The sequence below is a fragment of the Mustela erminea genome, chromosome 5 (genome assembly GCF_009829155.1).
Source record: "Mustela erminea isolate mMusErm1 chromosome 5, mMusErm1.Pri, whole genome shotgun sequence".
Classification (NCBI taxonomy): domain Eukaryota; kingdom Metazoa; phylum Chordata; class Mammalia; order Carnivora; family Mustelidae; genus Mustela; species Mustela erminea.
Window position 1 is genome coordinate 38,528,702 of NC_045618.1, and position 26,765 is coordinate 38,555,466.

General features: G+C 32.8%; 1 protein-coding gene across 13 annotated transcripts in view; it reads right to left on the minus strand.

Annotated features, from left to right (window-relative positions):
• ZNF280D (zinc finger protein 280D) overlaps nucleotides 1–26,765 on the minus strand; it is a 135,850-nt gene that overhangs the window by 101,360 nt on the left and 7,725 nt on the right. For 5 of the 13 annotated variants that reach the window (XM_032342661.1, XM_032342674.1, XM_032342672.1 and 2 more), the window contains exons 2-7: nucleotides 18,866–18,911; nucleotides 18,686–18,753; nucleotides 14,696–14,842; nucleotides 12,925–12,990; nucleotides 12,689–12,828; nucleotides 4,409–4,526 (exon numbers count right to left, since the gene is read on the minus strand). In XM_032342661.1, the coding sequence (XP_032198552.1) occupies nucleotides 4,409–4,526; nucleotides 12,689–12,828; nucleotides 12,925–12,990; nucleotides 14,696–14,842; nucleotides 18,686–18,713 (499 nt within the window). In that variant the 5' untranslated portion in view covers nucleotides 18,714–18,753; nucleotides 18,866–18,911. Of the gene's footprint in view, nucleotides 1–4,408; nucleotides 4,527–12,688; nucleotides 12,829–12,924; nucleotides 12,991–14,695; nucleotides 14,843–18,681; nucleotides 18,754–18,865; nucleotides 18,912–25,787; nucleotides 25,845–26,765 lie in introns of those variants that run through there. The other 8 variants (XM_032342663.1, XM_032342662.1, XM_032342666.1 and 5 more) reach the window with 8 other exon arrangements.

A 26,765-nucleotide genomic window follows, 5' to 3' on the forward strand; every position in this document is an offset into this window, starting at 1 on the left:
AATAAAAATCAAAACTACAATGAAATATCACCTCATTACCAGTCAAAATGGCTAAAATTAACAACACAGGAAACAACAGATATTAGCGAGGATACAGAGAAAGGGGAATGCAAACTGGAGTAGCCACTCTGGAAAACAGTATGGAGGCTCCTCAAAAAGTTAAAAATAGAACTACCCTATCATCCAGCAATTGTACTACTGGTATTTACCAAAAGGATATAAAAACCCTAATTCGAAGGGATACATGCACCCCAATGTTTATAGCACCATTATCAGCAATAGTCAAATTATGGAAAGAGCCAAAATGTCCATCCACAAATGGATAAAGATGAATATGTATATAATAGAACCCTACTAGACATAAAAGAGAATGAAATCTTGCCATTTGCAATGACAAGGATGGAGCTAGAGAGTATTATGCTAAGTGAAATGAATCTGTCAGAGAAAGACATATAGCACATGATTTCCCTCTTATGTGGAATTTGAGAAACAAAACAAATGAACATAGGAGAGAAAAAGAAAAAGTGAGGCAAACCAAGAAACAGACTCTTAAAGAGGAGAACAAACTGATGATTACCACAGGGAAGGTAGATGAAAGGATGGGTTAGGTGATGAGGATTCAGGAGGACACTTGTTTTGATGAGCACCAGGTGTTGTATGTAAGTGCTGAATCACTGAATTCTACACCTGAAACAACTATTACACTGCACATTAACTGGAATTTAAATAAAAACTTGAGGAAAATAAATAAGCATTAATTTTTAAGAAATCATTTTTTAAAGATATTATTTATTTATTTGACAGAGAGAGACACTGCAAAAGAGAGAACACTAGCAGTGGGAGAGGGAGAAGCAGGCTTCCTGCCCAGCAGGGAGCCTGATGAGGGACTTGATGCGGGGCTCGATCCCAACACCCTGGGATCATGACCTGAGCCAAAGGCAGATGCTTAACGACCAAGCCATCCAGGTGTCCCAAGAAATAAGAAATTTTTTTAAAAGTCAGGGGTATAAAAAAATTATATAAACATTTATTAGGGACTATATATATTCAAATAATTCAAGAAATAATCTCTTTATGAAAGAAAATACTAAATATGGCTTCAAATAAAGGACTATATAAACAGCAATTATGAAAGAAGCCAGACCAAAATACCCCAAGCAAAAAAGAAAAAATTAAAGCAGAGACTACTCCAAACTAAGTTTCTACAAATGAATCACCTTTCAATGTTTTAAGTGCACTGGAGTTAGTTTACAAATGAAAAATTTTATTTTATTTTAAAAATCTAGAAAGACCTATTTTATTTATTTAAAATGTCTAATGGAAGGTTAGCTCTTTTTCTACCTAAAAGGGCGGGGGGTCTGCTCAGAGGTTTAGTTTATATTATCCATTTATTCAAAGCAGAAAAACTACAAAAGTGGAAAATACAAAGTGGAAAAACTAAACTTGAATGATAATACCTCATTCACTCATATGAAAGGGCTTGTAATGGAAGGAGTAAGTACAACGGTTTTCAAATTACGTTCCTGGAGCATAATGGGCTCGTTTTAGGGAATATTTTGGTTGTGTTGGACAGAGGAACTCTTTCATATTTTATTTATTAGAACTTTGAATAAAATTTTCTTTACATGGGAATTTTATTTGTAAAAACAGTTTTTAATTTGAAAACCATGACCTTAAAGCTAAAGCATTTTAGCCCTATTCAAAGCATTAGCAAGAGAAATAGGGATATTTAGGCTACAATCAGGCCAGGCAAAAGTTCCTTTTGAAAACACCACACAACTACTTGGTAATAAGGAATCTAAAACTGCCCACCATATATTTTAATGTTCTCAATTGTATAATAAAAGTAGAAGTAGTAAACATATTAGAAATAATTCAGGCTTTTAAACCACACAGTGTAAGCTGAAATTCAAGCTCTGTCACTGACTAGCCATGTATTCTTGGCTTATTTAATTAACTTCTCTGAGCCTCTTTCATAAAGTAAGTTATAATGCCTTATTTTACAGAACTGTTTTAAGATAAAACAAGATTATATATTTAAAGCACTCAATACACTATCTGACACACAGAAAGCATTCAGTAATAAATAACTACTGTCCTTAATAAAAAAACATTTTGTATCTTAACTTACTTTTAAAAAGCACCCACACAACATCTGGCACAGAGAAAGCATTCAACAATAAATGACAGCTATTATCATTACTAACAAAATATTTTATATCTTAACTTACGGTAGAGGAAAAAAATTCTAATAGCTTTTAAATAAGAGGAAATGTGCCAGAAAAAGAAAGAGTATTATACTAGCTGGTTCCTCTGTTTCATCCTGTGAAATAACATAAAAAAAAACTTTTTTCCCCATCTTCAAGGCATGTGATTATTGATGGTTATAATATAGGTACTTGGAAAAGATTTGTTTATTTTCAGTAGGATTCTTGTGAGATACTTAGGTTACTTGAATAGCCAATGAATGCTGGTATTTTGATTAAGCATCTGCTTATATAATGTAACAGGCTGGACAGTAGAAACACATAGCTTTACACCGTAAGAACTTTTTAACATAAGAAGGCCTGAGCATAGGGAGCCCTGGTTGGACTGGATCCCAAGACCCCAGGGTCATGAACTGAACTATGGCAGCCTGTTAACCAACTGAGCCACTCAGGTGACCCCATTTAAGAGTTTTAAATTCTTTATTTATCCCTGTTGTCTTTGGTTTGTATTGCTTTCTACACTGAACAACACTTTCTTTCTGTCAGTAAAATCCTTTCAAAAACAAGCTCAAATCGTCTTCTCCAAATATCCATGATCACTGACAGTGCTCAGTTAATCATGTTATTGAACATAAAGCAGATACTATCATTCATACCAACTATTGTCAAGTCCTTTAAAGTTCATAATTCATTTTCACATTTTTTTTAAAGATTTTATTTATTTATTTGACAGACAGAGATCACAAGTAGGCAGAAAGGCAGGCAGAGAGAGAGGAGGAAGCAGGCTCTCTGCTGAGCGCAGAGCCCAATGCGGGGCTCAATCCCAGGACCTGAGATCAAGACCTGAGCCGAAGGCAGAGGCCTTAACCCACTGAACCACCCAGGTGCCCCTAAAATCTTCATTTTAACAATATAAGAAGACTGAAGTGTAAAGACTTAATGGAAACCACAAAAATCTTAAGAATAGAAGTTCAAATCTACATCTTCTTCATCATCCTCCTTACTGCTCAGGCTAACGTATCTCTCCACAGCAAAAAACTTCGAGGTTGAGCAGGAATCATTGTCCTAACTCCAAAGAATACAGACTTTTTCTATTAATAAAGTCCTTGTGTTTTGTAAAACCAAACTTTGGTTCTTATCTATTTTACTAACTAGATTTTAGAAGTATACAAGTGACACCCAAAGTAGTAAATATCAACTAAATATTACCTAAATGGAAAAACATTTTAGGCACTAATATTACAACAAAGAAAAATGGGGGTTTGGTAGCTTCTCCACATTGATTTGTTAGTAAATAATCTAAATCCCCCCAAATTTTGTTTATCTCTATCTTGTCAAATATTTGTAATATACCAAAACTACTAATATAAAAGCCTAATTGCCTTGATTACAGGGAATTTTCAATTAGATGAAATTCCTTCATAGCACACTAATTTATTTCAGGTTAATGAAGAACTATGTTTCAGTATACAAAGAACTTTAATTCTACCTTAACAAGGGAATTTCATATTCCTGCAGTGGGCATTTACTGAGTAATGGCCATATACAAATTTATTGTGCCACTTTTATAACAGCACTCTATTATCATATGTAACTATACTATCTGAAGCGTTTACTGAATAGAAAGACACTAATCTAATTAGGAAATCACTTGTAATCATATACTTTTTCACACTAGTAGTCATAAAAATTAATACTTCTTTTAATTTCTGTATTTCTACATTTCTATATTTCTATAACTTACAGAAATTATTTTAAGATTTTTCAGTCCACTTTCAATGCCAAGTGAGAACAAATCCAAAGTTAGTTAGCATACTTATCAGGAAAAATAAAACATCTTATCATTTTTTAAAATATATATTGATTTAAATACAATTAATTAACATACAGAGTACTACTAGTTTCAGAGGTAGAGTATAGCGATTCATCACTCTTCTGTAACACCCAGTGCTTATTACATCACATGCTCCCCTTACTGTCCATCTTATTAGTAAATAAGGTTTTATTTAAAATCACCCAAGGAGGTAAAAAAAAAAAAAAAGTCACCAAAAAAGTCAATCAAGAACTATTAGCACCATGCCACTTTACAATATATGAAAAACTTAACATGAAGGCAAGAACTTGAAAACGGAAAGTCAATTCCATATATATATTCATCAAGTTTCTTCTTATAATTTTTTTTTTAAAGTGCTAAAACCAACCTGGTATAGAAAGTGTTGGTCCTCCTTGGTAATGTGATGATCCTGTATCCTGGGTCAAGTCAAACAGTAACTCTGAAGAATTATTAGACACAACTCGTGCTGAGTTTGTTACATAACCCTGTTAAAATATTTCAAAGGAAGAATATTACATTTACTCAACGTAGTTATAATTATTTTGTTTCATAAACTTTTATGAAGGTAAACTGAAGTGTATGTCAATATTCTAAGAATAGCCTTTGATGACTCAGTTAGCAATTAATAAGTTAAAATATGCAGAGGTAATTATTACTGTCAAAATCATCATCTACTAAAATTGAAAGCAAGCTCTTACAGCTGTTGTGTTTCTAACTAGCCAATTAAAATAGGGCAAATTCTAATCTGTTTTTCCCCCAAGAGAAAGAAAACATATATACCCATTTTAAATCAGCAGGATTGATACACTCTAGAGGACTACTAAAAATGCAGTATTCCCGTCAAAGAGCAAATGGTAAAACTTTGCAAAATCTATGGGTAAAAGTAAAAAATGAGGAAAATATACTGACCTAAGTATAAATTTAAAAGCTTCCGTATCTCTATAAGCCCCCCAGACAAAATATCAGGACAAACAAATTAGGAATCAGTCTGCAATATTGTGCATCAGGATTAGGGATGAATATAGCACATGGTTTGAGTTTTAGCATCATCTTTATTGGAAAAATTTATAAGGCAAGTTTCAGGAAAAGAAAGAATGGATTCCCCCCCTCCGTTATCTCCTCCTGCTATTCCACAGGAAGCCGTGTGAGATTGAGGTAATCTCCCATCTCATAAGGCAAATATGAACACTGCGTGGTCAACAGGGTAAACCCAAATAAGAAAGTCAGGCAAACGGGTTAGAATGGAAGCTATTTATAGGAATAATCTGAGACAGCTGCTCTGCTCCTGGAAGCCTTAGGGCTCAAGGGAAGTTTTAGCCTTTCCATCAGGAGAAAAGATGGTCCCAAGCTAGTAGGACCACCTCAAGAAGAGTGAAAAGTATGAGATGAATGATAATGTGCTCAAGAATTAGGTAGTATAAATTTGTGTATTTCGTATAATTATGAAAAGTGTGATCAATTTAGGGATGTATACACGAATACTATTATATATTAAACATACTGTTAGACACACTCAAAAAATATATTCCAATTCTATTTTTAAAAGACCATTATTGTAGAGTAAGCTCTCAGAGGAATTTTGAACCATTCTATATGTCATAATATACAACAAGCAAAAGTTTTAGGATTAACAATGCTTAAAAATCAAAAGGGAAAAAGTCACCTTAAGAGAAAAATGGGCAAAGGCTATAAACTGAGACACTTCAAAAGCAAAATACAAATGACCCATACATAAAACTCTTTCCCACTTACTAGTCAAAGAAATGCAATAAAGACAATCGCAATTTTTAACTACTGAATTCGGGTTTTTTTTTTGTTGTTGTTTTGTTTTTTTTGACACAAAGAGAGATCACAAGTAGGGAGAGAAGCAAGCAGAGAGTGAGAGGGAGAAGCAGGCTCCCTGCTGAGCAGAGAGCCTGATGCAGGGCTCTGAGATCATGACCTGAGCCAAAGGCAGAAGCTTAACCCACTGAGCCATCCAGGCACCCCTGAATTCACATTGTTTTAAAAATAATAATATGTAATACAAAATAACTGCCTACTCCTCTTTAAAGTATTCAAGTAATGAAAGAAAAAGAATGAATAGCTACAGAAAAATATGAGACTAAGAAGAAAAAACTAAGTGTAACGTGTAATTCTGAATAGGATCCTGGTAATGAAAAATGACATTAATTGAAACTCTGGTAAAATTCAATTAAAGTTTGAAGATTACTTGTTAATTACCTGACTATGATACATAAAATGTTAGCATTAGGGGAAACTAGGTTAGGCATATACGAGAACTCTCTGTATTATTTTTCTTGTAAGTCTAAAATTAGCTTGAAATAATTTTAAAAGGGTCACCTGGGTGGCTCAGTGGGTTAAAGCCTCTGCCTTCAGCTCAGGTCATGATCTCAGGGTCCTGGGATCGAGCCCCACATCGGGCTCTCAGCTCAGCGGGGAGCCTGCTTCCTCCTCTCTCTCTGACTGCCTCTCTGCCTACCTCTCTGCCTACTTGTGATCTCTGTCTGTCAAGTAAATAAATAAAATATTTTTTTTAAAAATTTAAAAAATTTTTAAAGTAATGATAACATTCACTACTGGCAATGTAGAGGTTTTATTTTGGTACATTTTGGCATAAATATGTTGGCAGCAGCTATCAAAGGCTTTATGTAAGTTCACATCGTTTGGTCCAATTATTCCACTTTAAAAATTTATGATAAGGAAATAAAGACATTTAATAAGAATTCCTTTTAATAACAAAAAATTAAAATCTGTATGTCCAACAAAAGAATGGTTAAATAAATTATGATAGACTATAATGCAAACACTATGTTTCTGAAAAATATCCAATGACATAATCGCAGTAGAATGTTCAGAGTAAAAAGAGGAATCCATATTTGTATATGTAGTATGGTCCTGATTTATATAATCTATACCATGTCTGCAGGGGGGAAAAAAATCAAAATTTAGTATGTATCCTTCTTTTTTTCTAAACTTCTCTCCAAAATAAATATTAAAGATAGAACATAAAGGTTTTATTTCGTTTGTGCTTATTAACTAAGGGATAATTAAGTTTTCAGAATTTTGGTTTGCTAACTTTTCTATTGACACTGGTTTGTTAAGTTATGGAAACAAAATGAATGGAGTCAAAAGGTATAAACTTTTGGTTACAGAATAAATTAGTCATGGAGATGTAATGTACAGCATGGTGACTATAGATAACAACACTGTGTTGCATATTTAAAAATTGCTAAGAGTATAGATCTTAAAATTTCTCTCATCACAAGAAAAAAAATTCTGTTAACTACATATGGTGATAGATGTTAAATTAGATTGTGGTGAACATTTTGCAATATAAATAAATACCAAATGACTGTTATGTTGTACATTTGAAATTAACATAATGTTGAATGTCAATTATAACTCAATAAATTTTTAACATTTTAAAAAGAAATGACCTTTCCTCACCACACTGCACAAACTGCAGAATAAATAAAATACCAAATAAGTAAATAGTTGTTTTTTAAACAAAAAAAAAGTCATAGAAACAGGTACTGAAGTAATCCAAACCACTTCTAGAATTTGAGGCCTAACAAGGCAAAATCTGTATTTGAAAATTAACATGTAATATAAAAAATGCATAACTCCATATGACCTGACTGTAACCAAGCTCAGTCTCGTTTCATAATAAATATCTTCTCCAAATATTTGCACTAAAAAAATGGAAAATGTTCACTTGTATTTTCCAAAATAGTTCTTTAACAGAAATACAGTTAATACTCTTAAAAACTTTATTAGGAAAACAACTCTAGTTAATTAAGCTCCAGAATTTCAGAGAACAGGCACACACTGTTCAACAATAACTGGTTGAAATAATTCTCCAACAGGGAGAATACAAGAAGTTCAGAAAGATATCAAATACAATAGTAAGGGTAGAACAGACACTAGACTATATATACCTTGGGAAGGTCACTTCTGAGCTTCAAGTTATTCACCTTTCAAATTGAAGTAATAGTCACAATCGTGTTTTAAATGTAATTGTACTTCATGATTCATACATGTATTAAATCAAATAGTTGTCACAACATTACTAATAAAAAAACTAGTATTATACCCTATTATATAAGTAGGTAAACTAAAGTTAGTAGTGGTTATATAGGGCTCCCAATACAGTCCTGCTTGTTATTGATGGAGCTGTAATGAGAACCCAGAACCTGACAGATTCCAAAGCTTATACACTTAAGCTAGATCACACTGAATTAGTTTTAGGTGATAATAATATATCACTATTATTGGCAAGAGCTCTGAAAGAGATGCTAGAGTGTAGAGATATTCCACGAAAAAGTAAACACACACACACACACACAAGAGATGCTAGAGTGTAGAGATATTCCATGAAAAAGTAAACACACATACACATACAGGACATAAAATGGAAAACTATAATTATAATTTATTAAAAGCAATGGCTTCCAAAATTCAGAGTAAATTCCCTTAAATAGGAGTCTCAATTCATCCCCAGAATATATCTGTCATTCTTAACTTTGCACATTAGAATGTCTTGAAGAGTTTTTTGTTTGTTTGTTTGTTTTACAAGATACCATTTCCAGGACCCACCCAGACCAACTGGCGCAGCCTCTCCTTTTAAAAGAGACTGAGACTGAGAAACACGAACTGAGGTGTTTTGATTTTAAAACTATATGCAACTAATAAATCATTGAGCACTATATTAAAAACTAATGATGTACTATAGGCTGGCTAGCTGAACATAATAATAAAAAAATAAAAATTAAAAACATAAATAAAACTATGCCAGAGAAATAAACATCTCAGAAATAGCTCTAGTTTCTAACTTATATAACACCAAAGATACAAACCTTCCCTTTTTTTTTCCCCCTCACTGGGTTCAATGTTGGAAAGATTTTTATTTATTAAACTGAATTAAAAAGTAAAGTTTCTTTTTCCAGTTTTCTACCCTGCAAAAGCTACAACTTATGAAAAGTAACTGAGTTATTTGATTCTAACTAATAGCAAAAAATCTTCAATTTTAAGTAGCTTTTCATCTTTTCAAATATTAGTAATAACCTACAGAACCTTAGGATCCATTTGAGAGTCAGTGGTCTGGTTAAAATCTCTCACTTTAGAAATGAAGAAAATGAGGCTCAGAAAGGTTTCAACAACGCTTATTAACAAGGCTGAGTCAGCATTCAAGTATCTTGCTTCAAATCTAAGTTTTTTAAACTACTGGCCCAGGACTTATATCACTGTTAATATTTCAGATAGTTATTATCGGTATCAAGTAATAATAACTCAGGGAGAGAGAAACATTTGCCTAAACATATACTTTTATGATACATAACATCTTCAAAATATAAGTGGGAGGTCAATATAGTTAGCCATATATTTAAAAATCTGTAGTCCTCCTTTCCATTATTACATAAATTACAATTAAAATAACTCTTCTATGAAAAGTAACACCTCAAAATATCAATTTTTAGTACTAATAGATCTGCAGATTACCTAATAGTAATATGAAATAGAGGAAAAATGCATTATTCCTACCAAACATATTTGGATTCAATTCTGGTTTTGAACTTGAATATTTGCAAGAAAATTAATAGGTGCTTTGATAGACAATAAGCAAATTACTGTCAAAGCACAAACATTTTCGTTCAAATTTATTATTTCTCTAAAGCCAGTGCCAAATAGCTTACAATAGGCATGGCAAAATTACTGAGTTAGTTCAAATCCAACTAACAGCAAAGAATCTTTACATTTGGGATAACTTTTTTTTTGAGTAATATAATTCCCTGACTTCAGCACCACTTTACACATATAAAAATTATGGAGGCCCCAAAAGAATTTTTATTTATTTGGGTTATACCTATTGATATTTAACATATTAGAAATTAAAAGAGAAACGGGGCGCCTGGGTGGCTCGGTGGGTTAAGCCGCTGCCTTTGGCTCCGGTAATGATCTCAGGGTCCTGGGATCAAGTCCCACATCGGGCTCTCTGCTCAGCAGGGAGCCTGCTTCCCTCTCTCTCACTCTGCCTGCCTCTCCATCTACTTGTGATTTCTGTCAAATAAATAAATAAAATCTTTAAAAAAAAAAAAAATTAAAAGAGAAATTTCTTAAAATATTTATTTAAGTAATAATAAACCCATTACAGGTTAACATAAATAACATTTTTATGAAAATTGACTATATTGCAAACACACAAAATATCAGTGAAAAGAGTGCTACTGTTTTACATTTCTGTAAATTGCTCTAATGTCTAGCTAAACTGTCGCAGTTTCATATCTGCTTCTGCCTTCAATTTGTTAGAATATGTTGTTTTATTTGAAAAATGGAAAATCTGGCTTCATAAAGATATATAGTTGAAAAAGGGAGTAGTATTTTTTTTTTAAGATTTTATTTATTTATTTGACAGACAGAGATCACAAGCAGGCAGAGAAGCAGGCAGAGCGAGGAGGAAGCAGGCTCCCTGCTGAGCAGAGAGCCCAATGCGGGACTCGATCCCAGGACCCTGGGATCATGACCTAAGCCGACGGCAGAGGCAGGGAGTAGTATTTTAACAGCAATTTAGGATAACTACGGATACACTTCTTTGATAATACACCAAAATTCAACAGTTGATATTTTCTTAAGAGTTTACTGTAATGTGGCATCTGACTTGCTATTTACTAAACTTTTCATACTTTGTTACATTAAGATCTATCAGTCAGTCTCACACTTTGATTGGTTCTTTTATCTATGATTCTGTAACATCATGCACTGGTTCTTTTGAAAATACTGGGGGTTTTTTGGATTATGCTGATCCTCCAAATGTACACAGAATTCATTATACAATAACAAAAAATTATATTTATTAATTGCACTACCGAGAGGAAAGTCTTTAAGTACTAGGAAGCTACCAAGATCATGGTGGCAAAGACAAGTTTTCCAAAATTCTAATTTGTGCTTGAAAGTGCAATTTTACCCAAGAAATGCTATCAGTTGTTTTCTTTTAAATGTGCACTTTGTTCAGTTTTGAGGAAATGTCTGCCAAATAACCAAGACTGAATCACTCACTATGTGTAGCAACCAGACTCTAAAGTGGCCTCCATTATCACTATCCCCTGGCGTTCATGTCCTGCACAATTCCCACCCCTTTGTGTAGGCAAGATATGTGACTTATTTCTAACCAACAGAACAGGAAAGGTGACAGGATATACATGATTTTGTGTATATAACTATATTATGTAAGATCATAATGCCATTCTCCTAAGGATCTTCTCTTGTGGGCTTTGAGCAAGTAAGAAGCCATGTGGGAAAGACCAGTTGGCAAAGCCAGAGACTCCCAGTGTGACAACCGTTAAGGAATTGAACATTGCCAATTACCATGAGAACTTGGAAGCAGATACCTCTCCAGTCAAGCTTCAGATAAAACTGCAACCTCAGAGTCCACACCTTGAATGTAGCCTGTGAGACCCTGAAGCAAAGGGTCCAGCTAAGCCATGACCTGACTTCTGACCCATAGAAACTATGAGAAAATAAATGTATGTGGTTTTAAATCATTGTTTGTGGTAATATTGATACACAAAAATATATAATATACCATGGTTTATCAGTCATTCTTTCAAGCAAAAGGAGTCTTCTATTTTTAAAAAGTGGGTAGTTTAGCTCACATTTCAATCACTGGAGTGCTTTTCCTCAAGATAACCATTGAACTTTAGACACAGAAGTGCTTTTGCATACTATCCATTTCATCACACAAAATATTTTTAAAAGACACATATTCAAGGTAGAGATTTAAAAAAATAACATGTTAATACTTCATCAAGGAAATCAAGCATGAATGTATTTTATTGGGAGTGCATGGTGGGAATGAACACAAAAACTACTCAACTTGGTACCACCATCTTGATTCATACTAAGGTACCAGCAGTTTACTCAATATTACTTTTGCATCACCAATGCAAATGTCAACATGGTGGAAAAGGCAGATAGTGTCTTTTATTATTATGACAATAGTACTGACTCCCAAACCCATGAAAGAGTCTCAGGGGACTGAAGACTACACACTGAAAACTACTGCACTAAGGCATTTTAAGTCTATATTTATATATAATATATATGTGTATACTTATGTAAATACAGTAAGTCTGGATTGAAATCCCATATCTAACATTTTGCCAGCTGTGTGACCTTAAGTAAGTAATTTAACCTCTGTGAACCTCAATTTCCTCAACTATAAAACAGGATTAATAATAATAATAGTGCATCCTTTACAGGGATGGTTAAGAATTAAATGATTAATTTATGTGTACCATTTAGAAACAAAGCATTACACATAAATATCAACTGTAATATTAACTATTACCATTAACTATTATTATTTATTAACAGTTTTTTAAACTATATTTTGATAACACAATTTTCAATACTTTACCTATTAAACTTAAGCATGTCACCTGATTTAGGAACTGGATGGATGAGTAGTTCCTGCAGTTATTACTCTGGGTACTGGCTAAGATATCATAAAGATAGGGACATTTTCTGATTTTAATTATGCTTCTATTAGATGGCTACCCATGACAACCCAGAATTTTAATTGGTATTGTTTATACTGATAAGTAATATCCAATGTATCCCTGAGCTGTGTAGTTTCAGAAACACTTACAGGTTTAGACAAAGGCTGAACAATAACAGAACTATCGGAAGATCTAGATTCAGGATGAAAATTTACTGGCGACGCAGCCACTGGATTTGATGTTGGGTTGGTGTAGTGTTGACTTGTAGGCTTGAATGCAGCAGTAATACCTGCATTTAAAATTATACAATATATTAAATATATTTTCATATAACTAATGATGTCATACTTCACTTTAAAAGTAAAAAAGAAAAGTAATACTGTACCTCGACTCAGTGCACCGTTCTTTACTCCCCTTGAATATGAGCTGGGGTTTACTCTATTCAAAATATCTACAAAAAATTACATTTATTTTAAAATTCATTATCTGAATAAAATATATACTAAGAAAATAGAAATCATGAATTGAAAACAATCAAATAGATTCCTGGAAGGAGTATATAAATTATCACTCGCTTAAAATACAGTTAATTTTAAACTATGTATCTTTACCTACTAAAGAAACAAGATTACTAGCCTTGTTTTATAAAGTTTTTTTAAATTTTATTATTTATTTGACAGACTTAACTCATATTCCATATATTAAAAATTTTACGGCTTACACAAAAACAATAATAAAATTCATTTAAATTCTGCGTAACTGTCGAGAAAATAATTTTTACTCGGGTCAGTCTCCTTTTTGACAGAATTATTTTAACATTAATAAACAATGTTCTAGTTGAATATGATTAACAATTTTCTACTAGTATAATTCAACTTGGTCTTAACTGTTATTTTTTCAGTGATTCTAATAATTAATTTTATAATATGGTAATACTCCAGTATAAAATGATCACAATGACTAGAAATAGTAATTAAGAGAACATATAATCATGTTCCACTATCATCAACAAGCATGCCATCATGCCTAGCTCAATTTACAATCAAAGTGGCACTCCACCTAGAACCTAAAAGATTATCAATCTGCCACAGGAAATGGTATTGAGAATTTAATTGGTTAAGTGATTCTCCCTCTGATAAAACTGAATAAAAGTGCCATTCCAAGTTTAGAGGCAAGAGAAGAAAGAACCAAGCTTTCAGAAGCTTTCAGAAAAGTACTGTCTTAATCACACTTTTGAGCCCTGTCTTGATAAGAAAACTCTATTATGCTGGTCATATTCTTTGTTAAATTCCCCTGGCTTAAACAAGTGAACAAATAAACATATATCTACAATGGGAAATTATTTATTTTCTCCTTCTGCCCTAAAATATGTATATTAGTTCTCTGTACTTTTTTACATTTTTGAGTGGACATTTTAATAAGAGTCATTGGTCACTGCTTTAATATTCTAACAACGTCAAATCCAACTACTCTAACAAAAATCTAATAATCCACAAAGGTACCAAAATATTGTGCTAGACAGCCATGAAAGATTTAAGTATTAACTAACTGCTATATCACCCAAGTACAGTGGCTGTAGACAGTGCTCTTCTCTTTCATGACTATAAATGTGAGTTGCTGGAAGATGAATGTGGTCAGAAGCTGAACCCCCTGTTGGCACACAGGCTAGAGACTGAAATTATTCTCTGCCTATATATTTTGTAGCACTGTATGGATGACACTGTAGTTGCCTGGATGTGAAAACCCCTGTTTGAGACTAAAATTTATTTAGCATATTAGGACATTTGAAGAAAAGTACTCTAACCTCTTCTAGTTCTCTAATTCTGTGTTTAAGGTGTGGGGGGGGAGATAAACAAACGGATGAACAGGTTACTTGGCTCCACTAAAAACTATGATTTCCAATTTCAAAAGACCTCCAATGTATCAGCTAATCTTAGTCTATTTCTTTCCTCACATCTGGTATTTTAACCTTTTACGTCCCTCCTCAAGTCCTTAATCACATCTCATCCTGATTCTATAATTCTCACTCACCGCTCACCAAATCTTTCATCTCTAACTCCTTACAGAGGAACAAGTACCTTATAAAGCAGTTCACAAGGTCTTCCATTAAAAACAGTATGTTATAAAAATCAGTTCCACTAAAAGTAAATGCTTACTTGAAATTGCTGGTTTTGAACTTGATATCTCTCCAACAAAGATTGGCTCATCATCATCATCATCTTCAACCTCTTTTACTTTCTTCTGCCATGGTTCTAACTCTTCTTCTTCACATTCCATAAAGAGTTCTGCCATTTTTGAATTGTCTAATTTTCAAAAGGAGAGAAGTAAACCTTATTTTCAAAAGGAAAAGTAAATACATTTTTTTAAATTCACAAATATTCACATATTTAAGATCCACTCAATAGCCCTAGTGGCAACTCGTGACTTGATAGTTAGTTCATGGAAGCAACAGTGAGAAACTCAGAGCTCACTCTCTAAGATAAAAACTAAAAAATTTAGATAAATAGGTAACAGCTGACAGTAGTTATTTACATGAAACAGTCGAAACCAGTTCCAGTCTTATGCCTGGAGTATAATTTTATCTACAAAAGAGACTGCACCTAACCATTATCTGGGGAGTAAACGTATTAACAAAGGGGAGATAAACTAAGAATAAGAGGCAACTCATAGGAGATATACTAGAAAAACTGAACCAAATTCAGGAAGTCCAGTCAAAAAACAGGGATGAGGTGCTAAAGTAAAATAAGGGAAACAAAGTGAGACTTATTCCATTCAGGGCAAATTAGACATTTCTTATCTAAAGAAACAGATCAAAGAATGTGGAGTAAATATGAACTTACACCACCTTAGAAGTTCTGACCAAGCACAGAGCTCCCAGGATGAATTTTAAATATTAAATGTTACTCTTAAATGTTAATATTTAAATACTAAATATTAGTGGACAATCAATAAGTACCAGAAACTTGAGGAAAACTTATCTTTTAGACCAAATCAATAAAAATCATAAAGAATCCTAAGGAAAAGAGATAATGCAGACAGCAAGAAAAATATCAAGAAAAATATAGTTAGCATCTTTAGAGATATTAGATAAGAATGTTATAAAAATATTCAGAAAACAAAAAGTTTTAAAAATATGATAGCCAAAAATTTTTAATTCAATTGCCTTTAAAAACTCAAAATATCCCCACAGGTGGAACTAAGAGAAAAAGAGAAAAATACACACACACACACACACACACACACACACACAAACTAGATAAAGAAGAGGATACAAGGGTGTCAGAGAAAATCAATTTCAAAATACAACATTCACCTAATAAAATTTACAGAAAGAGAACAGAGAGAAAGCAGAGAGTAGGTTATCTGAGAAGTAATACAGACATATTTCCTAGATTGGAAAACATACGTATCTAGATTGTAAGGCCCCACTAGGTACACAACACAATGATCAAGAAAAGAGTTACATCAAGACACATCGTCATGAAATTCCAGAACAAAAGATAAAGAGATAAGATCTATGGGGTGTGGTGGGGCACAGGGGTTGAGGTGAGGTGGGAAGAACTGTTCATATAAGAAAGGTCAGTAAGAATAAGAACCATAGAATAATAATTTAGTAGAAGACAGTAAATAATACTTCAATAATTTCTTACCAAAATGTTTTTAATTTAGAGTTCTTTACGCAGTCAAACTTTTCATCGAGTGTGAGAATAAAGAACAGCAACATCACACAAGATTTACTTCCCATGTAAAACCCTTCTCAGAAAGTTACTACAGAATCCATAAAAAAGATAAGACTTAACCAAGAAAGAAGACACAGCATGTAGAAAATATGATATTCAATACAATACAAAGTCCCAGGACAAAGCCCACCCGGAAGACAACCAATCCAGACTAAACTGGATCAGTACTTCAAAAGGAAATATCTCTGGGATACCAAAGAAAAGATTATTAAAATGTAAACTTTTAGGTTACCTGACAAGTTTTATTGTGTAGAAAATTGAATTGAGAGGCTACTGAAAGGTGTGGGAAGATGTGCCTATGGATTTTAATATAACTTAGCAAATGAAAAAAAGTGAAAAGCATTAACAGCTGCACAAGAAAGAAAGAAAGAAAGAAGAAAAGGGAGAGAGGAAGGAAAGAGGAAAGAAAGAGAGGGAGGGGGAGAGAGAGGAAGGGTGGGTGGGTGAGTGGGAGCAAACAGTAAATGTATGTATTATGTATAACAGAATATTAAAAAGCATATTACAATGCTCATCAGTGAACAGCATTTATTGTAGTCATCATAATGAAACATCAACTATGGATTAAGATTAACAAAATATTAAGACAATTATTGGGAGATACCTGGAAGGAAGGGATAGCTCTAAGCAAGCAAAAATTCTCATGATTATTAGAAAGCGGTTAAAATTGATTATGCAACAGACAGCACAACAAATATGCATATATGCACATAAGCACTCTTCAAGAAACTATCATTAAGCCATTTAAAGCCTTTTCAGATGGTCTTGACTATGTGCATATACTGCTTTAAGCTGAGATGGAGAAAAAAGAAAAGGTGGACAGGAGGGGGGAAGAGAAAGAGTACTGAGGACCTAAACTAAAGTAGTCACAGTGGAGATGGATATAAGTGGATATAACTTAATATACAGAATGAGATGAGGGAGGTCTACCAACCCCCCTCCCAAAAAAACTCTATAGAGTACTGGCTTTGACAATATCTTTCATTTATCATTTAAACATAGTTATTTCTAAGGGTAATTTTTTATTAGAGTAATGCCACTTCTACTTTTGACTCAAAATTAGGACAATGTTCTACCACCTCTTAAAAGATAAGAAAAAATACTGTAACTAAAACATTTTGGGGATGGCATACAAAGGAAATACCGAATCAAATTAAGAACGATTCTTTTATAAATTTTTAAATTTTTTCCTTTCTATAAAAGTATGTCACAAATTATTTCCTGTCTTAATTTAAATGTTAACAGCCAACCCCCCAAAACAAAAAAGGCCTCTCCATTTTCCCAAATGTCATGAATATCATGAACTGATCCCTTTCTTTTCTAAACTATACTGTTTTATTATATAGAATTCTGCAAGTCAAATGATTAAAAATATTATATGTCCCAAGACCAAACTGAGCTCTTTGAGTGTATTTCCTTCTACACACTAGATAGCCAATAGGCACAAGGTACATACTTTATGGACTAGATAGCCAATAGGCACATAGTATATAATTTATGGACTAGGAAACTAAGTGGTCAGACAATGCTTAATTTTTAAAAATTAGGGAAACTTACTGTATATGGATAATAAAAGTTTCTGATCAGTTGGTGTTATGGGATGAACTATGTTTTTCCAAGATTCCTATGTTAAAGTCCTCACCATCAGTACCTCAGAATATTACTATATTTGGAGACAGGGTCTTTAAAGAGGTAGTGAGGTTAAAATGAAGTTATTGGGGTGGGTGCTAATTCAATATGACTGGTGTCCTTAAAAGATGAGACCAGAACATGGATACACACTTGGAGGTATAACCATCTAAAGACATAGGAAGCACATGGGCATCTACAAGCCAAGGAAGGAGCCCTGGTACATATCCTTCCCTCATGGCCCTCAAAAGGAATCAACCCCACCAATACTTTGATTTCATACTTCTAGTCCCCAGAACTGTGAGAAATTCTGAAATGAATTTCTGTTGTTTAAGCCATCCAGTCTATGGTTCTAGGTTATAGAAACCCTAGCAAATAATACAGAATACAAAGGTCTTCCTCATTCTTCTTAACAGGGCATTGCCACTGTCAATACACTCAGGATAGATTGTTGAGAAAAAAAAAAAAACTTAAAGACACAAAAGAACTTTATGTTTTTTAGAAATAATTATTTTTTGTCTATGCATAAAAGAAACAGAGGTAATTATGTACACTGAACTAATAGTTATCACTGGGCATAAGAAGAAAAAACATTTCATTTCTACTTTACTCACTTCTTAATTTACATTATCTGTTATGTGAGCATTTGTTACTCTAACAACTTTTAAGTTTTTTTGACTTTAAAAAAATGTGCCTACTTCTCCTCCTTTCTACTGAAGCAAATTTATTAGTACAAAAGCCACATATACTAGTATCGGTTGTGGCAGCAACACTTACTTTTTGGCTGAAAAGGGTTGTCGCCCATCAAGTTGCAGAGTTGACGCTCTGTAAATTGTCACCTAGTACTGACACATGATATCAGTCAATTTTATGAGTCATTTTAAGTAATGCCAAATATTGAAATATGAGACTTGGGGTTCAGAAATTCTTGGATCTAATTTTGATCTCGAAACTCACCATGTGACTCCAGACAAGAGAGTAATTTATATCTCAGTTTTCCTTCCTATAAAATAAAGATACCTAGTATTAGAGTGGATCTCATTAAATTAAATGTACACATACTTAATCTTTTTTCCTACGAAAAGCTCAATTTTTAAGTTTGATATGTCTGACATATACTTGCAACTCACTTTATATATAATTGGTTCATTCTTGAATGAATGCAAATTCAGTAAATAAAATGGTAATTCTATTAAGCACTTACTCCTTGGAAGAAGTCTGATTTATTAACTTACAAATAATTTTTTAAAGTGTCCTTTTATAAAAATGAGTAATCACTTTATGATGTATTGTTTTAGCAAGTCTGAATTTTCAAATACTAAGGATACTAATCTTTAACTATAACCTATTCACATTTCAGACAGAAATGTAATTATTTCCACACAAAAAAACTTTAAATAAATTTTAGTTTATATGTTTCTGATTTTTTATCAAAGACTTTAAAAGGGAAAGAAAATTAATTGGAAAGGGAGAGCAAATTAATTGGACATATTTCATCATAGATTAATTCATTCAAAAGTAACTACTCATTGGCATGCCTGGGCTAGCTCAGTCAAAAGAGCATACGACTCTTGTTCTCAGCGTAGTTCGAGGCCCAGGCTGGTGTAGAGATTACTAAAAAAATAAATAAATAAACCAAAAAAAAAAAAACAGTAAGAACTCATTGCCTTCTAAATGCAAGATAATGTGCTAAGTTCTAGGGAAAAAACAGAAATGAGTAAGTCATGGTCCTTGCCTTCAGAAATTTATAATCTAATATACCTATATTTCTTTGGGATTGAAAAGATATTGCTATTAGAATAAAAATTATCAAAAAGAAATTTTAATTCATTTATTTAAAACAAGAATTATTCTGGATCCCCAAACACCAACAGCATAAATTTTATAAAAATTACAAATTTTAAAATAACTTTTAGTTATAAAGCAAAAAAAGATAAAAACTAGACACCAGATACCTAAAATACTAAAATGCACACTAATTCAATCTTTATATTTCTCCTTATCCTCAGGCTGACACAAGCAAATTTTCCTGCTTTCTAGTTTCCAACTTATTTGGACTTCATTAATCCACAGGGAAAAATAACTCATTTTAATTTCAGAAGTTACTGTTATAAATGTTTAGTATCACAGGATACTATTTAGGAGTCTCTAACGGATTTTTTTTTTTTTTAAGATTTATTGATTTATTTGAGAGAGAGAGAACACGGAGCAGAGGGAGGTGCAGAGGGAGAACGACAGAGAATCCTCAAGCAGACTCTGCTGAGCACAGAGCCCCAAACGGGGCTCAATACCATGACCCTAAGATCATGACCTGAAACAAAATCAAAAGTTGGACACTTAAACGACTGAGCCACCCGTGGGCCAAGACTCTAATATATTTTGTGTTTAAATGAATTCACCAAGTTCTGAAGTCTATTTAAATCTCATTAACTCAATTATTTGAAAAGTTGTAGCATACCTCTAAACTATTATCAATATTATGAATATGTCAAGGAGATAAATACATGACAATTTTTGCTCATGTTAAGGACCTAATTGTCAGCTAGAGTATTTTTCAAGAGCCACAATTACACAGCTTATGAGACTCAAATATAATATTTTTTATTTCAGTAGTTATGCTGGGTTCTAATAATGGTTATATTGAATATTATATAGTTGACATATATGCATTTTTTGCTAGGTGATCATATAAATATCTCTTGCCAAAACTGAAATTAGTATTCAATTTACAAATATTCAATTAATGACTGCCTTGTCAATACGAACAGACATCTACTGCCTGCTATGATAGAGATGACTTTAAGATAACCTACTTCAAAAGCTCAAGGAAACCTCAGAAACCTCAACTGATGTAGTCTCAAACACACTATAAAGTTGGAAATCCTCAGATGTAATTAGAACCATAATTTCAGCCTAAAGCTGTATTACATAATATAGTAGCCATTAGCCACATGTGACTATTTAAGTTTAAACTAATTAAAATTAAGTAAAATTTAAAATTCAGTTCCTCAGTTTTACTAGCCATATTTCAAATGCTAAAAGCCACATGTGGCTGGTAGCTACTCTACTGGACAATAAAGCTACAGAACACTTCCAATGGACAACACGGGACTAAAGAATCATTGCCATATCTTGTTCTGAATAATAAACACTTTCATGAATTCCTTTGGCATCTTAGCCATTGAAGCATGTCAAAATTACCACCATAAACATCTCTCAGGTCACCACTTCAGAATTCTGGTGGTAAGGAATGGAATTCTAAGAAGGATTAAATCAGCTACCACGGAAGTAGAATATCCAGCAAAGGTGGGGATCTCAAAGTTCCAAAATGTCTCTAATAGCTGCTACGGCTCAGACTGAGCCCCAAAATAGCCAGAAAAAGAGAACACTCAATTTCAGCTACTGACTTGTTTTATGACCATGTTTAATACACTTGTTTCTATGAAGAAAAAAATAAATTCCAATTAACTGACTTATCAAATACTTTTTAGAAAATCATTCATTCACTGTTGGAGACTGCTCACATAAATATTTTTAATTACTATCTATTTTTTTTTAGCTTTTACACATCTAAAATTAAACAATACCTTAAATAATTTTTTCTACAGATATTTAAAAAAATCAATGGAAATGTAGGTCTAAATTTTTAATTGTTAGAAAAATTTACTTTTATCCATTCAGAGGTATTACCTGATACCATATCACTGTGTTAAATAAAGGTAATGCATTTTCTCTGGTACCTAAGCACAAAATATGGCAGGTGTGTTATGTACTAGATATAGTTCTATTTACTTTCTGATAAAAGATTAAGCAATTCTACAAACCACAACTGTAGAGTCTGCACATGAAGAAAGACCATTAGGCCAAAAGCCAGAAGAACCACATCATAGCCTCAGCATTGTTACAACTTTCAATCAAATCACCTTACAATTCTGGGTCTCGGCTCTAATAATCTCTACAGCCTAATTTAGCTCTATACTGTATACTGTGTACTTTAAACATTTATTAACAATAAACAGTAAAACATGGTGAAGAATGAATGCCACATTCAAATTCTGACTCAACCATTTATGATGACCTTGGGAAAGTTAATCTCTGTGCCTTGCTTCACTATACATATGTAACTTATTTCATAAAGTTATAGTGAAAATTAAATTAGATAACACACATAAAGCATAGAACTCAGTGCCTGGCACACAGAAATCATCCAATAAATCTTAACAATTTTTAATTCTGTGCTTAATACCATTTTCAAGAACCCTAAGAACAGATCACAATTTTGTTAGTATACTAGAATTTAAAAGCTATCAGCTGAGCATTCAGAAATTTTTTTTTTTTTAAGATCTTCATTGCAATAGTATTTCACATGATGACATGTTAGTTTTGTAAGTATACCTTCTAGAATGTAGAGGTCAAATCTATCCTACCATATTTTCATCTTTTTAAGGAAGAAGCATTTGAAAACTAGTGAAAACACATAAAAAATTTTATACCTTCATATAAATGTAACACACAGACCTAAAATGTATCAATACTGTTAAATTACATATTACTAGTCTCATGGAATAAAACAAGTATCTAATTCAAAGATACCAGCAGATAAAAATTAACATTTGGATAAAGTACCTTATACCATTTCCATAGGAAAAAAAAAACTCATTTTGCATCCATCACTGTATTTTAATTTCTAAAAAAATCCTTTTTAAAAATGAGTAAGCAGCAAGTAAAATGAAAAAGTGAGGAATATGGTGAATGGTTGAATTGAAATGATGAATGGTCCATCTCCCCAGACCCAAAAGTTATTCAATGAAATAATCTGAAAAACCACATTATAAAGCTAATCTTTGTTTTTTTCTCATTATAAAGATAATGTTTTAATTGGGGGCCTGCATTCCTAACCAAGAAATTGGCAACATCAAAAACCAGATTAACATAAAAGGAAAAATACAAAACCAAAATTAATATAATCATTTTAAATACTGAAATTATTCAAAATAAGGAAAGCATATACAAATAATGTTCAACTAACTCTTAAATTATGTCTAAGACTAACAAGCTAGCTGTAAGAAACACTAAACCTTTAATAATTTTACTTATATACTTAGAAGAATTTTTCAGCAGAATGATTTTGATGACATAGGATCACCAGAACACTGTCATTTTTTCCTCTCACACATTTCACAAGAAACCGGGTATTCAAATCATTCCACTAACTTTAAAACTTAGGTTTACAGTCTATTTCATTTTATAAACAATTCTTCAGTCTTTGTGACTAATGGCATACTGAAATGGAGGTCTATTCCAAATGGACAGAGCTTTAAGGATTCAAAGTGAGTTCTTTTCTTTTTTTTTAAAAAGATTTTTATTTATTTGACAGACAGATCAGAAGTAGGCAGAGAGGCAGGCAGAGAGAGAGAGGAGGAGGAGGCAGGCTCCCTGCTGAGCAGAGAGACTGATGTGAGGCTTGATCCCAGGACCCTGGGATCTTGACCTGAGCCGAAGGCAGAGGCTTTAACCACTGAGCCACCCAGGTGCCCCTCAAAGTGAGTTCTTAACTGTGAATAACAATTTAGTATTTCCAACCCTGGTTCTGTGATCTCTCAAAAATTTCCAGCTATCTCAAGCTGATACTAGAAAATTCATTTTAATGTTAATTATCTTAAAAACATACATAGGCTTTTGAGGACAGAGAGCCATTTTAAAAATTCCACTTCTATATCACCTGAATATCCATCACCTATTGATCCCATCATGAAAATTAACTATAACAGGGTTAGGAAAACAGAGAAGGATGATGTGTACCTTGGCATATAAATCACACAAATACAAACCTTATAGCATAAGGAATAAACCCTATATAATTAAAAAAGACCAGAACTATTTCATAAAATTCAGATGTTTAAATATGAAATTTTATAAAGAAATTAACTTATTAATTTATAAACATTAAGCAGATGAAACCCAATTTCAAATAAATACAAATACAAATTAAAGTACTTCCCCCTTTTACGCCTCTTATTTTTTAAAACACTTTATTGTTAGAAAACTCAATACCTATACTTCTTTAGAATCAGTCCAGTTAATCGGTTACTGTTAAAAACCAGACTTATTCTTGAAAAGGGCACATTTCAACCACACAAAATGTACAGTTAGAAACATCTGATCACTAGCCCCTAAACACTACAGACAAAATACTGGGGGAATTATAGAAACTTTAGAAGATACCTCACCAAATCTTAACCAATTTCTGAAAGATTCTAATTTTTATTTTAAGCAGAATACTACATTCTGAAAATGGTCATTCCAAGAGTAGGAGGAAAGGTCCCCCCAAAGAGGAGAATATGGATATACAGTATTATTTTTTAAATAAACCAAACATCTCAAAAGTCATTTTAAAAAAAAGATCATACATGTAGCAATGTTAACAGTGAACAGGCAAAGAAAGAAAGAAAGAAGGGAATGGGTTGGAACTCAGCCTTGATTGGAATTAATGGGGAAAAGGACAGAAAGGAAAAGCAGCATTCCGTGCAGAAATAACAGCATGTATGTACAAAAGATCTAAGGCACAGCAAATATAAGAAACTGGAGGAAAAAATAAAAACCCTAGTGTGAGTGGAAAAGAAAAGGGTATCCCCTATGAAGATAAGACAGAAGTCAAACAACACAGCACCCTAGAGATCATATTGGGAATTTTTTCCTTAACCCAAAAGCAATGGGAAGCCAAGGAGGGGATTTTCAGCAAGAACTGATACAATCAGATTTGTGATATAATGTCAAAATAACAGAATTTGAGACTAAAAGACAGAGTGGTTTTATTCTATTGTCCTAATCAATCCCCACTTGGCATACTATATATGGCTACTTCCCCTTCAACTATAAGTAACAGAAAACCCAATTCAAAGTGGCTTAAGCAAAAGAGAATTCCTCAGCTCATTTACAGAACTAAATACAGGTACAATTTAAACAATGATATGTAAATCTAGATTTTGTATCTCCATTCCTGGATTTTTCTTTCTCTATGTTGTTTCTACCCTCAGAAGAGACTTCCCACTGTGAATGACTATACCAGCTCCAACTTAATACCTTCCAAGTTTCAAGTCTAGGGCAGTAATAGTGGACTAGCTCTGACTGGAGTTAATTGGTTTGGCTTAAGTCCTATGTCCTTCCCAAATCCAATTATTGCTAAGGACTTGTAATAAATAGGTTTAGTCCTACAGCCCAAGCTTGCCCTGGTACCAGAGATAGAAGAAAGGCAACCAACTGAAAACAACAACAAAAAAAATTCCAGTAAGATAAAGATTTTCCCAAAGGATAATCAAGATATCTGTTACCAAAGTAGGAAGGAAGATGCTGGGTAACAAAAACATATGTTCATTATAATGAATTAGAATTAGAGCTCTGTCTCAGTCAAAAGACTAAAGATATTTAACCTAGGAAACATGAGATTGTGGGTTAGAGGTGTTAGAAGTAAAAATAATTTACATATTATTTTTAAGTTTGTGATGAGAAAGAAGGAAAGAGCATAACTTATTCTTTGTGATTCAAGTGATAACAATATTAGTAATATTTACTTGCTTTGAGTAAACTAGAGAATTTCATTCCTAGTGCTGAGCTTCAACACTACTTAATTCATTATATACTATTGTTATCATATTACAAATTATGCTATTTATAATAACAACTTCATTACCATTAAATGCATACATTACTTTGTCTGATCCTCAAAAATTCTATGATGTAGACACTCTTATCATCCTCACTTTAAAGCTGTAGAAACTGAATTACAGAGGTTAAGTACCTTGCACAAAGTAACACAACTAAGAATAGAGCATGGATTCAAATCTAGGCACTTAAAAGGCCAGAGATTTCAGCCACATACCACTTGCCTCTATCAGGAACAAGACCAAAATTACAGGGAAGCAGATTTCATCTCAACCTAAGAACAAAACAATTAACAGTTTAAGTATCAGGAAATGAGATGAACTCAAGATCTGATATATCACCAAAGAAAAATATGAAATATTTAAGCACTATATAATTGAAAATGGTCACTTTCAACATCTCCAAGGGTTCTTCCAACCCTAATATCATAAACATAACCACCTGTTACAGGGATATAAATTTTTACCTACACAGAAACAAAGGGAATTTATTATTTCAGTTTAAAACAAACAAACAAATAAACAAACAACTGTTCTGAGAATGTTGAACTATGAAATGCCATTTCGGTATTATGAATAAAGTCTTTTGGTAATCAACCTACCATACCCAGATATTTTCTAGAAACTTTCAAGTTTAATGTAATGAATGAAGCAACAGGGCAGAAGTTCAACACTTAGGATAAAATTCTTGAGTTTACTCAAAGCAAGTAAATTCCTAAAGAAAGAATAATAACTGAAAAAAAAATAGTGGATATTTTTAAACAATATAAATTGCACTTTAACAAACCTGTTTGATGTCAACTCCCAATGATATCAAGTTCTACTTCACAGACACTGATTCAGAGCAAAATCTGAAATCTCAAATCATGATAAATCCATTTTTGAAATTTTAACATTTCTGATAAAATTTTTTTAATGTAAAAGCACTAAGTAGAAGGCCTGTGCTTCAGTAGACTGCTTACATCTACAATCAATCTAAACCAGCGGAGCTTAAAAGCTTCTGTGTAAAAGGAACCCTTCTTCATAAGGATATGGGGACTCTCTCTTTGCACCACCTCCATTTCATCCAAGTAAAACCTCTGCTGACCCTGATGCAGGCTGCAGTCCCTTTGCTCTAGTTATCACTATGCATTCTGTCACTCAAAACTAAGTTGAGCACAGCAGTGCAGCTACTACATTTTCTACTGCACAGTATT